Below are 13468 nucleotides of genomic sequence, written 5' to 3'. Positions count from 1 at the left end.
TTCTGACTTTTCACTTTCCATGGTAGAACTTGCATTGGTAGATGTAGTGTGAAAAACCGTGTTTAATCATAATGCTTTTCTAAAGTGTTCCTGAGGCAACGTGGAATTATCTTATACACAATGCTCGTTTTTAACACAGCGCTGCCTGAAGGGGGGGGCACGCCAGTGCAGCTGTCGAGCGTTGGCCTCACAGTTCTGTTAACCGGGGATCAAATCCCTGCCCACCAGTGTTTAGTTTGGATGTTCTCCAGGCACTCTGGTTTCCTCCCACATCCCTCAAAACATGCATTCATTGGAGCCTATCAATTGCCCCAAGGTGAGATCGTGAGTGTGACTGTTGTCTGTCTCCCTGGGCCCTGTTATGGGCTGGCACCCAGTTCTGGGTGTACCCCGCTTTCTGCTCGATGACAGCTGGAATTGTCTCCAGCACGACCGTGACCCTTGTGAGGTTTACTGGCTGAGAAAATGGATGGATGGATGGATTGTGCCTGGGTGAGGGGAGGTCAACGAGATTCATTGTTGGTTTTCGGCCTTGCCACATCCGCTATGTGCAGAGATTTTTCCAGATTCTCCTAATATTTTGATGATTGAATGGACTATAGATAATGAAGTCCATATTTTCTTTGCAATTGCACATTGTGAAACGTTCTTAAATCAAATCAAAAGCCTTTATTGTCATTATATGAGATGTATAACGAGATAACGAGCGCTACTCCACAGGGTACTTTAACCAATATAAATAAAATAGAAAACATTAAATGTGAGGTAAAGTGACTCCAAAAAATATTTACAATCAAGGCACAGATATTGCTGAAAGAAATTTCTTAAAAAGTGTATTTTTCAGTCTTATTTTCCATGTCCAGTAATTGGTGAGATTATTACCCATTGGTACTCCATTATTGCTCAGAGAAGTTAAAAAAAAATAAGCAAGCAAAAGAAAGTGCAGTTGCATAATTTTACATTACAGTGGTTTATGTTCAGTGCTCTTGAGCTCAAGGTGTTGATGGCTCTAGGGAAAAAGGTCTCTTTGAGTGTGTTTGTCCATGAATTATGGGATCTATAACGCCTGCCTGAGGGTAGCAGGTTAAACAGGTGGTGACCAGGATGGGAAGACTCCTTAACAATGTTAGTTGCTCTTATATGATATAGTGGGACTTGGCAATGTCCTCTAAAGAGGGCACAGAACAGCCAGTGAGCTTCTGGGCGCTGTTGATCACTCTTTGCAGAGCTTTCCTGTCCACTGTTGTACATCGAGGATACCACACTGTGATACAGTATATGAGGATGCTCTCTCCGGTGGTTCTGTAGAAAGCCAGCAGCAGCTTAGCTTCCAGATTGTTCTTCCTGAGCACTCTCAGGAAAAAGAGTCGCTGCTGGGCCTTTTTCACCACCTCCGAACGCTTCGACTATTTGTTCACCACTTTGTGAACCTCGCCCCATCCTTGCATGTAAACAACTGAGCCTTCAGCAATGCTTCTTTTATGGCCAGTCATGAAACTAAACCTTCTTCAATTAACCCGTTCACCTCTGGAATTTTCCAAACAGGTGTTTTTGCATATTCCTCTTACAAGCATCAGAATCAGAATCAGCTTTAATGGCCAAGTGTGTAAAAACACAAGGAATTTTTCTCTGACATTTAGAATAAAGGACAACAACATAGCAACAAGATTAAAGAACAAGAGACATTCTGTTAAAAGGAACTATTCCTTATAAGAAGTGCAAGATGTAAAATCTATTTAAGTGTGTGTTAACAATGTCAGTTGTGTAAAGAGAGCAGTGTAAAGTAACGAATCGTGTGGTCTACAAAATATAAAAAAATAAATATAATGTGTAAAAAGGAAGTTACTTTTGGCTTGTCCCATTAGGGGTTGCCACAGCGTAACATCTCAGATGGAGCGCTCATATTTGTTTTAGCACAGTTTTTACACCAGATGCCCTTACTGACACAACCCCTCTTGGGCAGTTAAGGCCCCAGTGAGACACGAAACTCACAACCCCTGGTTTACCAAATCAATGCTCTGACCACTGAGGTATGGGGCCCCTGACTATATATATATATATATATATATATATATATATATATATATATATATATATATAGAGAGAGAGAGAGAGAGAGAGAGGAGAGAGAGAGAGAGAGAGAGAGAGAAGAGAGAGAGAGAGAGAGAGATGAAATTCAAAGTGATGGAATTTTTGCAAAAAAAAACCAATGTTCATCAGTTTCAGTAATAAATATCTTGTCCTTGTTGTGTGTTTGTACTGTAGGTTGAAAGGTTTTTGCAAATTATTCTATTGTTTGATTTACATTTTACACAATGTCCCAATGTATATTGCAAATAAGGTTTGTATCTCAGTATCACAAAAACTGATAGCAATTCATAAAAACTCACAAAATTACCTTTTCATAGAGCACATCTATAAGGGCAGTTAAAGAGTAATGAGCCCAATTTAATTTAACCGAGTATTACAAATATATTATATTATATATTTTGGTGGAAGGGGTGTGGCATTGTTTTCAAGAGAGTTGTGATTGAATTTCTTACTTTGGAAAAAAAAACCTACTAAAACTTTTTAAAACTTTGCAAAATGTGGATGATGTTAAAATGATGTCATCAATGATAAATTTCATGAATGGCGACTGCTCAATCTTCTATGATCAAATGGTTGGCTGCTCCTTTGCCTGTCACAGAGGTTACCCTAACCAAGGTCTTGTTCTTCGCCTTTGATCCTGGACACCCCCTTTTTGACTGTGCTGTAACGTGTTCCAGCATCACCATGTACATTTTGCAACATTTTGAAAATGTTTAGTGGCGGTTCCCCTTCCAAAGCAAAAAAAATCCAATCACAGCGCTCTGCTTCTGCTCGGCACCCAACAATTACTTGATTTCCAAAATGGCTGACCGAAAGGAGCTTCACCTGAACAGTATTTAAACTAAAGAGGGTGAAAATTTGGGGGAATGAATTGGGCTCATTACTTTTCACTGCCCTTTGTACATTAATCTATTCAAACAAATGGAAAAAATGCATTCATTTCAAAGTTTTTTTTTGTTTGTTTGTGTTAACATGGAGAATATTGTATTTTTCCTTTAATAGACTCAGAAGGGGACACCACTTTTAACCCTCATGAGAGATCCATACATTGTTATTGCTGCTGGTAAGACCACAAAACCAAGACAGCAGACACAAATTGAATGTAATGTCACTCGACTAATAATGTCTGCATTGACATTTTTGGAGTACTGCTAAAGCGATGTATTCAGTCAATCAGAATTGTTTGCTGTCATTTTTGTAAACTAAAAAGAAATTGTAAAAAAAAAAAAAGAAACTTGTATCCATTTATGCTTCATCTTTCTTGACAGGTGCTATTTGTTTTGGAAATATGGCCATCGCCATGCTCGAGCCAACACTGCCAATCTGGATGATGGAGACCATGTGTGCCAGGAAATGGCAGCTAGGTATTTGCCAGTATGGAAAATGGATGGATGCTGAGCACTTCAACATACTATAAGTACACATCAACGTAAATGTCAACTTTGAACGTTTGTGTTAGGTGCCATTCAAAAGCATAACATGGTGACATGCTAAAAGTCCAATCAGTTGTCTAAACAATATTTCAATAATGGTCGGGAGTAGACACTAATACAGGAAGGGATTTTGACTGCCACTCCCTTCCCCTCCGACAGAGATTGATCCCATGCCTTACCAATACTGGGTCCAAATGTTCGAGACCCACACCTATTAACCCCACAGCCGCTCCCCATTTTTTACTCCCAGCCCATCCACTCCGATTTTTTACTAATACCTTGAAAAGTCACCGAGAGTTGTCATGGTTTCCATTCCCATCCACTCTCAGTGATTTGTGTTACCCCTCGCGCTGCTCCCTGTGACTTTGGCTCCCGCTGCTGTCCAAACCCATGATTAATAGTGAAATTCCTGACAAAATGCTAGCCTGGACTCCAGACAGCATGGTGAGATTTTGTTAAGATGCATGCTGTGAGGCATACGTAAGAAGTTCTTAATTCAAATTTTGGGTGAAGCTTTCCTGTCTGGGGTTTGCATGTTCTCCAATCATATGTGGGTTTCTTCCAGCTATGGAAAATTGATTAAAAATACTGAATTGTCCATCTTAGTGAATATGAGTGGGAATGTCTTTTTTGCTCTTATGTGCCCTGTGATTATATGGCGATCACTCCAGGTTTTACTCCACCTCTTGCCTAAAGTTAATCCAGATAAGATCCAATTCACCCGTGATCCGAGTGAGAAATGGTGTAGAAAAGGAATGGATAGATTTTGGTGTATGTACATGGAGCAGTAGCCTTGCCTGCTGTTAGCCACCGGTTACCCTCACCTCCAATTAGCCGCCCTTCTGGTTTGCCTGTGGTTCGGCTCATCTCCGGTTAGCCTTGCGTTCCAGTTAGCCTCACCTCTGTTTAGCCTCTGGGTAGTCTCGTTCCCTCTCCCGCTGTAGCTCGCACACGCTCCACTCAGTTTTGAATTCATTCATCTTTGTAATATGACAGTTTCCCGACAGCCAGTCAATGTACTGTTGTACTCAAAATTTTATTCAAAGAAAACAGCATAATCATAAAACAAACATAGCGATAAATAAAATAATGAGATGGTCCCTAATCAAAAGTATGCACCGCCTTAGTTCTTAAAACCACAACAAGGACTTGCGTGTTTCATCAGTTGTGGATGAGACCTTTTATTTTCTCAGGTGATAAATCTTGGCACAAAGCCTCCAGGTCCTGTAAATCCTTGGAATGTCTTACATGAACTGCATGTTTGTGATCTCCCTGAGTGGCATAATGGTATTGAGGTCATCTCATGTTGGTAAATCCAAGTGTGTCGCATGCGCAGGTTCCGGGCTGATAAATGCTGATTACCCTCCAATATTTTCTGATAATCTATTGTAGTCATCTTGCCAAAAAATTGTGATGATATTCACTCTGCCGTTGTGCCTCAGAGCCCAAGAAAACATCATATATCCACCTCTATAGTCCACATTAGGAGTGAGGTTTTCAAAAGCCCTGGTGACTACTCTCCAGACGTGGCATTTATGGGTGTGGTTGTAAAATTGAGTTTTGGGCTTTTCATTCTAATTGTCTTTGTTCCAGAGATTTTGTGCTTGTCAAGGAGCTGTTTGACACATTGTAAGTGGACTATTGTGCGGCATTGGCACATTAACGTTTTTTTCCCCACAACTCAACTTTGCGACCCATGATTAAGTACTATCCATCCATCCATTATCCAAGCCGCTTTTTGCATCCTGAAACAGCCACACCACGTTTTTTAAAGCCTCTAATTTAGCTGAAGTTGCTTCTGGGTTTTCTCTAACATCTCAAAAAGTGGTGGCACAGTGGAACACTGGTTAGCATATCTGCCATACAGTTTCAACCCAGGTCCAAATCTGTCCTTCCCTGCATGTTCTCTCCGTACTGAAGTGGGTTTTGTCTGGGAACTTTGGTTTCCTCCCATATCCCAAAAACATGCTTCTTCTTTTCCTTTCAGCCTGTCCCGTTAGGGGTCGCCACAGTGTGTCATCTTTTTCCATCTAAGCCTATTTCCTGTATCATCCCCTCGAACACCAACTGCCCTCATGTCCTCCCTCACAACATCCACCAAACTTCTCTTTGGTCTTCCTCTTGCTCTTTTGCCTGGCAGCTCCTTCCCCAGCACCCTTCTACCAATATACTCACTCTCTCGCCTCTGGACATTTCCAAACCATGGAAGTTTGCTCTCTCATACCTTGTCTCCAAAATATCCAACTTTGACTGTCCTTCTAATAAGCTCATTTCTAATCCTATCCAACCTGCTCACTCCTCGCGAGAACCTCAAAATCTTCATTTCTGCCACCTCCAGTTCTGCTTCCTGTGCCACCGTCTCTAATCCGTACATCATGGCTGGCTTCACCACTGTTTTATAAACTTTGCCCTTCATCATAGCAGAGACTCTTTTAATACATTACACACCATGCACCTTCCGCTAGCTGTTCCAACCTGCTTGGATCCGTTTCTTCTCTTCCTTGCCACACTTACCATTGCTCTGGATTGTTGACCCTAAATATTTGAAGTCATCCACCCGGTATCTCTTCTCCCTGGAGCCTCACTCTTCCCCCTCCACCCCTCACTCACACCCATATATTCTGTTTTACTTTAGCTAAGCTTCACTCTTCCTCTTCTGCCCCTCCCATTCATGTACATATATTCTGTTTTACTTTGGCTAATCTTCATTCCTCTCCTTTCCAGTGCATGCCTCCATCTTTCTAATTGTTGCTCCACCAGCTCCCTGCTTTCACTACACATCACAATATCATCTGCGAACATCATCATCCAAGGGAATTTCAGTCTAACCTAATCTGTCAGCCTATCCATGACTACAGCAAACAGGAAGGGGTCAGAGCTGATCCCTGATGCAGTCCCACCTCTACCTTAAATTCTTCTGTCACACCTACGGCACACCTCATCATTGTTCTGCTGCCGTCATACATGTCCTGTACTATTCTAACATATTTCCCCACCACACCAGACTTCCACATGCAGTACGAAAGTTCCTCTCTTGGTACTCTGTCATGGGCTTTCTCGAGATCTACAAAGACACAATGTACCTCCTTCTGACATTCCCTGTGCTTTTCCACTCACATGCTCAAGACAAGCACTCATTCTCAGCATGAAACCATACTGTTGCTCGCAGATACTGACTTCTGTCCTGAGTCTAGCCTCCACTGCTCTTTCCCATAACTTCATTGTGTGGCTCATCGTCTTTATTCCTCTATAGTTCTTACAGCTCTCAAGATCGCCTTTGTTCTTAAATTGGGAACTAGCACACTTTTCCTCCATTCTTCAGGCATCTTCTTGCCCACTAGTTTTCTGTTGAATAAATTGGTCAAAAACTCCACAGCCACGTCTTCAAATTGCTTCCATACCTCCACTGGGATGTCATCAGGACCAACTGCCTTTCCATTTTTCATTCTTTGTTGTGCTTCTTCTACTCTTCATTCTCTCTCAATTTCTTCATTCATCAACTTTTCAAAGTATTCTTTCCATCTATTTAGCACACTACTGGCACTAGTCAACATATTTCCATCGCAATCCTTAATCACTCTTACCTGCTGCACATTCTTCCTATCTTTATCCCATCGTGACATCGAGTTGAAAGAGAAATTCTGGAAGGAACTAGACCAAAGTAGTCCTTAGCATCAATAGACATGTGGGCGAAGGAAACAGGGCCGATGAAGACGTTATGGGTAAGTACGGCATCCAGCAAAGGAACTTTGAGGGACAGATGGTGGTGGACTTCGTAAAAGGATGGAAATGGCAGTGGTGAACACTTATTTCCAGAAGAGACAGAACCATAGAATGACCTACAAGAGTGGAGGTAGGTGCACGCAGATGGTTTATATTTTGTGCAGACGATGTAATCTGATGGAGGTTACCGAATGGAAGGTAGTGGTGGAGGAGAGTGTGGCTCAACAGCAGAGGATGGTGGTGTGTAGGATGATTCTGGTCTATCTAGGAAGATTAAGAAGACAAAGGTAAAGTAGAGAATCAGGTGTTGGAAGTTCAGGAAGGAAGAATGTCGTGTGGCCTTTCGGAAAGAGGTGAGGACAGGCTCTAGAATGACAGGAAGAGCTGTCTGTCTTCGAGGTGCTAAAGGGAGCCAGGATATTTACTTACCTGGACCTTAGGAACGCGTACCACCTGGTGCGTATTAGGGAGGGAGACAAATGGAAAGCTGCCATTAACACACCCACGGGGCATTATAAGTACCTGGTGATGAATGCACCAGCGGTGTTCTAGAACTTCGTCAATGACGTCCTGCGCTGTCTAGACTGTGTACTACTGCCAAGGTACTTGGAGAGGCAGGCAGGAGAGTACTTGGGGTGCCTTCTGGTCGGAAAAGGGAGAAGGAGACTTGGTGGTGGAACCCCAAAATACAGGAAGTCATCCAAGGAAAGAGATTAGCGAAGAAGAAGTGGGACATGGAGAGGACTGAGGAGAGGTGGAAGGAATACATTGAGATGCGACGTAGGACACAGGTAGAGGTGGCGAAGGCTGAACAAGAGGCATATGACGACATGTACACCAGGTTGGATATGAAAGAGGGAGAACGGATCTGTAAAGGTTGGCCAGACAGAGGGATAGAGATGGGAAGGATATGCAGCAAGTAAAGGTGATTAAGGACAGCGATGGAAATATGTTGACTGGTGCCAGAAGTGTGCTAAGTAGATGGAAAGAGTACTTTGAGAGGTTAATGAATGAAGAGAATGGGAGAGAAGGTACAGTCAAAGAGGCAAGGGTGAATGACCAAGAAGTGCCAATGATTAGTAAGGGGGGAGTTAGAAAGGCACAGAACTAAATGAAAAATGGAAAGACAGTTGGTCCTGATGACATACCAGTAGAGGTATGGAAGCAATTTGGAGAGATGGTTTGGAGTTTTTGACCAACCTATTCAATAGAATACTAGCAGGAGAGAAGATGCCAGAAGAATGGCGAAAAGTGTGCTAGTCCCCATTTTTAAGAACAAAGGTGATGATCCGAGCTATGGAAACTATACAGGAATAGAGACAATGAGCCACAGAATGAAGTTATGGGAAAGAGTAGTGGAGGCTAGACTTAGGACAGAAAAAGGTATCTGTGAGAAACAGTATGGTTTCATGCCTTGAAAGAGTACCACAGAGGCATTATTTGCCTTGAGGATGCTCGTGGAAAAGTACAGAGAAGGACATAAGGAGCTACATTGTGTCTTTGTAGACCTAGAGAAAGCCTATGACAGAGTACCAAGAGAGAAACTATGGTACTGCATGCGCAAGTCAGGTGTGGCGGAGAAATATGTTAGAATAGTACAGGACATGTATGAGGGTAGCAGAACAGCGTTGAGATGTGCCATTGGTGTGTCAGAAGAATTTAAGGTGGAGGTGGGACTGCATCAGGGTTCCACACTGAGCCCCTTCCTGTTTGCGGTAGTAATGGATAGACGCAGAGATGAGGTTAGACTTTAATCGCCTTGGACCATGATGTTCGCAGATGATATTATTATCTGCAGTGAAAGCAGGGAGCAGGCGGAGGAACAATTAGAAAGATGGAGGCACACACTGGAAAGGAGAGGAATGAAGATTAGCCGAAGTAAAACAGAATATATGTGCATGAATGGGAGGGGCGGAGGAGGAGGAGTGAAGCTCCAAGGAGAAGAGATAGCTCGGGTGGACGATTTCAAATACTTGGGGTCAACAATACGGAGCAATGTTATGCGACAGAAGAGTCTGTGCTAGGATGAAGGGCAAAGTTTATAAAACAGTGGTGAAGCCAGCCATGATGTATGGATTTGAGATGGTGGCACTGAAAAGACAACAAGAATAAAGGAGGAGGTTGCGGAAATGAAGATGTTGAGGTACTGTCTTGGAGTGAGCAAGTTGGATCGGATTAGAAATGAGCTCATTAGAGGGAGAGCCAAAGTTGCATGTTTTGGATACAAGGTTCGAGAGAGCAGACTTCGATGGTTTGGACATGTCCAGAGGTGAGAGAGTGAGTACATTGGTATAAGGGTGCTGAGGATCGAGCTGCCAGGCAAAAGTGCGAGAGGAAGACCAAAGAAAAGGTTGATGGATGCTGTGACATGAGGAAGATGCACAAGATAGGCTTAGATGGAAAAAGATGGCACGCTGTGGCGACCCCTAACGGGACAAGCCGAAAGGAAGAGAAGACGTAAGTAAGCTACATGCTCTGTCCTCATTCTCCCATCCATCCAGCATGCTTTGAGGCACCAAAGAGGTCCTTTGTGTCGCAAAGCATGCTCGGAGTATGTAAATAGCATTTCAAGTGCATGTTTTGTGTCAATTATTCCTTGAGTCATTTTTTTATTTTATTATTTGCTCATTATGCTATTGTGTGAATATTTTTTGTTTTCAGCTTTTTCAGTAATCACCAGCCTACACAGGTTGTGCATGGGGCAATGAAAGCTTCTTCTGCTTACAGATGTAAAAAGCAGTTACTCCTCTCTGTGCCAACAAATGGTTGCTTACATACAACTACTACCATACATGGTCACAGTGTAACCAGTGTGTTCACGTGTACTTCATTGGACAAGCCACTGTCCATTTTGGGGAAAATGTAAGAATTTTAATATCTTATGGTGGCAGAAATATGGTACATATCATAGGTATATTAATACAGCATCCATTATTCACCTATTTTTGTTCTTCACAGGGGTGTAAGGAACGTAACCCCCGCAAATAATGGGGGAACACTATACATTTATTACTCTGTATCAATATACATTTATTTTAAATGTCTGCTTGATTTCATGTGCTTGAGTGACTGAAAATTATCTGTTAGCTTGAAGAAACAGCTGCTCGTGAAAGCTATCCCCACGAAGACATCAGGACTTGCATTTAAAATCACCCATGGGTATGCTCACTGCATAGTATGCCGTTCCTCTGGCAAATGAATTACTACTTGTACATCATTCCTTACTTGATCACAAATGAGGGCCGACAAATGAATCGCTCTTCAAGTTCCTCAGTTCACCAATTCACTGAATGAATCAGTTACTTAAGCCCTACCCTGAACGAATCAGTCTTCAGTTCCTCAGTGCACCAGATCAGTGAACGAATCACACATTTTACTTCAGTCCCTCTTCCGCCTGTGTGGCACTGCTTAACGCTGGCTGCTTAATATTCAGAAGTGAGTCACAGAACGCTTCAACAGTTTTGTTTCCACTCTCATTCAAACTCGTTCGCCTCATAGCGGTGGGCAACAGTCAAGGAAAAAGAATAAATCATTTCATAAACTGATTTTGGTCAGTTCATTCACAAAATATATTTGGTCTTTCAAATGAATCATTTGCGAAAGAAACACTGTCTCTCAGATGGTGAGCCGTGTCTTGTACACACCCCTTTTCCAGTCACCTCAATGATTTCCAATAGGACCAGGCTCTCGCTCAGCCATTTCAAAACATCCAGAACACACATTTTTCATGTGCAGAAGGTTTTATCCTGAAACTGAGAATTTTATTTGCAAATATTTGCTGCATTAGAATGCTGTGGGAAACTTGCGAGCCTTCTTAACCATCATTTTGAAGAGATGTATTGTTCTTGCTAACTGAGTTTCACTATGAACTATGGTTCTGTCACAACTAGAACACGGGGTTGGACCCAAATGCAGGACTCAGGAGATGTAAGAGTTTGGGAAACATATTTATTCAGTCCAGTGTCGGGGATCAAGCAGGCAGTCAACGGTAACAGCAGTAACAAGAACATCAGGCTTAGGAGGCAGGTCAGTGGGCAGGCAGGGGTCGATACACGGGAGATCAGGGACGAGATTACGAGAGTGCGGGAACAAGGCATGAAGCAACGATTTGGCAAAGGCCAGACCGCACGTGTGGTTCTATATAAATGGGACTAATTAATAGAGGGTTAGGGTTAGGGTTATTAGGGTTAGGGAAGGGCAATTGTCTGGCTCGCTCCCAGGTCCGCAGGTGTGCGCCTCCGCTGATTGCGGCAGGTGCGTGGTGCATCGGGGACCGATACAGCCATGGCAGGAACCGGCAGGGCCATAACAGTACCCCCTTCCTTAACAGCCGGCCTTGGGCAGCCCAGGCGCCTCGAGGTGAGAGGCGTGAAAGTCTTTGATGAGGGAGGGATCAATCACAAACCGGGACGGGATCCACGATCGTTCTTCGGGACCATAGTCCTCCCAGTCTACCAGGTACTAGACACCCCTTCCCCAACGGCGAGACGACAGGAGTCGGTGCACAGTGTAGACCGATCCCCCATCAACCATGCGGGGGGGAGGAAGGGGTTCGGCAGGCGGGACCAGTGGAGACGACCAAGCTGGCTTGAGGAGACTGACATGAAAGATAGGGAGGACCTGCATCGATCTCGGGAGTTTCGATGATACTGCAACCGGGTTGATCACCTTTGTGACGGAGAAAGGACCGACGAACCTGGCGGCCAGCTTGCAAGATTCCATCCATAGCGGGAGGCCTCTCGCCGACAGCCAGACGCGCTGTCCAACTTTATAAGTCAGTGCCCTCAACCTCTTGCGGTCTGCTGCCCCCTTGTAGGTGCATCCCATACGTAGGAGCAATTGTCTGGCTCGCTCCCAGGTCCGCTTGCAGCGCCTTACCATGGTCAATGCCGACGGCAGCGGTGAGTCAGTGTCTAGAGACGGGAAGAGAGAGGGAGGGTAGCCAAGAACCACATGGAAAGTCGAAGCCGAGAGAAGGGAGTTGTGGGAGTATTCCACCCAGCCGAACTGCAGACTCTTTTCCGCCATGGCCGTCTTGATGGCGAGCAACTCCCGGTCTCCGATATCATAGTTCCATTCCACCGGCGTCAGCCTCTTGGAGAGGAAAGTGCAGGGTTGTAGTTTCCCATCCCTGGAACTCTTCTGAGAGAAGACCACCCATATCCCGGAATCTGATGGATCCACCTTGACAATAAACTGGCTATCAGGGTCAGGCAGGATGAGGACCGGGGTTGACGTGAAGCCGGCCTTGAGCTTGCTGATCCCAGTCGAAGGCACTGTGGGGAGAGGTGAGTGCATGCAAGGGGGAAGCTATGGTGCTAAAATTCCAAATAAACTTGCGATAAAAGTTGGCAAACCCAATGAATCTCTGTACCTTTGCGATTCGTGGTAGTGGGCCACTGAAGGACAGCCTTGACCTTGCCGGTATCCATGCAGATTTTCCCCTCCGCTAGGATAAAACCCAGGAATGAGATGGAGGGTTGGTGGAATTCGCACTTCTCTGCCTTCACATACAGATCGTGCCACAACAGCTGCTGCAGCACGGACTGGACGTGTCTGATATTGGAATCTTCGTTCGGGGAAAAAATCTGCATGTCGTCAAGATAAACAAAAACATGTCTATTGAGCGTCTCGCGCAGGACGTCATTGACGAAGGTCTGGAACACCGCTGGTGCATTCATCAGTCCAAAAAGGCATCACCAGGTACTCATAATGCCCCGTGGGTGTGTTAATGGCAGCTTTCCATTCGTCTCCCTCCCTCATACGCACCAGGTGGTACGCGTTCCTAAGGTCCAGCTAAGTAAATATCCTGGCTCCCTTCAGCAGCTTGAAGGGTGTGGTGATTAGGGGAAGAGGATACCTGTTTTTTATGGTGATGTCATTCAGCCCCTGGTAGTCAATACAGGGATGCAGGGATTTATCCTTTCTCTTTAGGAAGAAGAAGCCCGCTCGGGGGGGTGATAACCAGGGTTGGATGAGACCCGCCGTCAGTGACTCCGCCCCATAGTACCTCATAGCTTGGTGTTCTGGGCCTGTAAGAGAGAAGAGTCTCCCCCACGGGGGTGAGGTGCCGGGCAGTACAGCAATAGTACACTCATACGGCCGGTGAGGCAGAAGGGACTTAGCCTTAGCTTCAGAAAACACCTCCTTCAGATCCAAGTACCAGTCAGGGACCTAGGTTAAATCCGGTTCCTGTGAAGAGTCACACAGAGGTCCCGAAG

At 44.4% G+C, this 13468-nt stretch overlaps 1 protein-coding gene across 1 annotated transcript in view; it reads left to right on the top strand.

The window, feature by feature from the left end:
• slc18a2 (solute carrier family 18 member 2) overlaps nt 1-13468 on the top strand; it is a 53302-nt gene that overhangs the window by 21521 nt on the left and 18313 nt on the right. Inside the window, exons 9-10 of the mRNA XM_061837970.1 lie at nt 3094-3154; nt 3360-3455. Of these exons, the coding sequence (XP_061693954.1) occupies nt 3094-3154; nt 3360-3455 (157 nt within the window). The remainder of the gene's footprint in view (nt 1-3093; nt 3155-3359; nt 3456-13468) is intronic.

The sequence above is a fragment of the Syngnathoides biaculeatus genome, chromosome 12 (genome assembly GCF_019802595.1).
Source record: "Syngnathoides biaculeatus isolate LvHL_M chromosome 12, ASM1980259v1, whole genome shotgun sequence".
NCBI classification, from domain to species: Eukaryota; Metazoa; Chordata; class Actinopteri; order Syngnathiformes; family Syngnathidae; genus Syngnathoides; species Syngnathoides biaculeatus.
The sequence above is the reverse complement of the archived record's forward strand: the minus strand, read 5'-3'. Positions and strand labels throughout refer to the sequence as shown.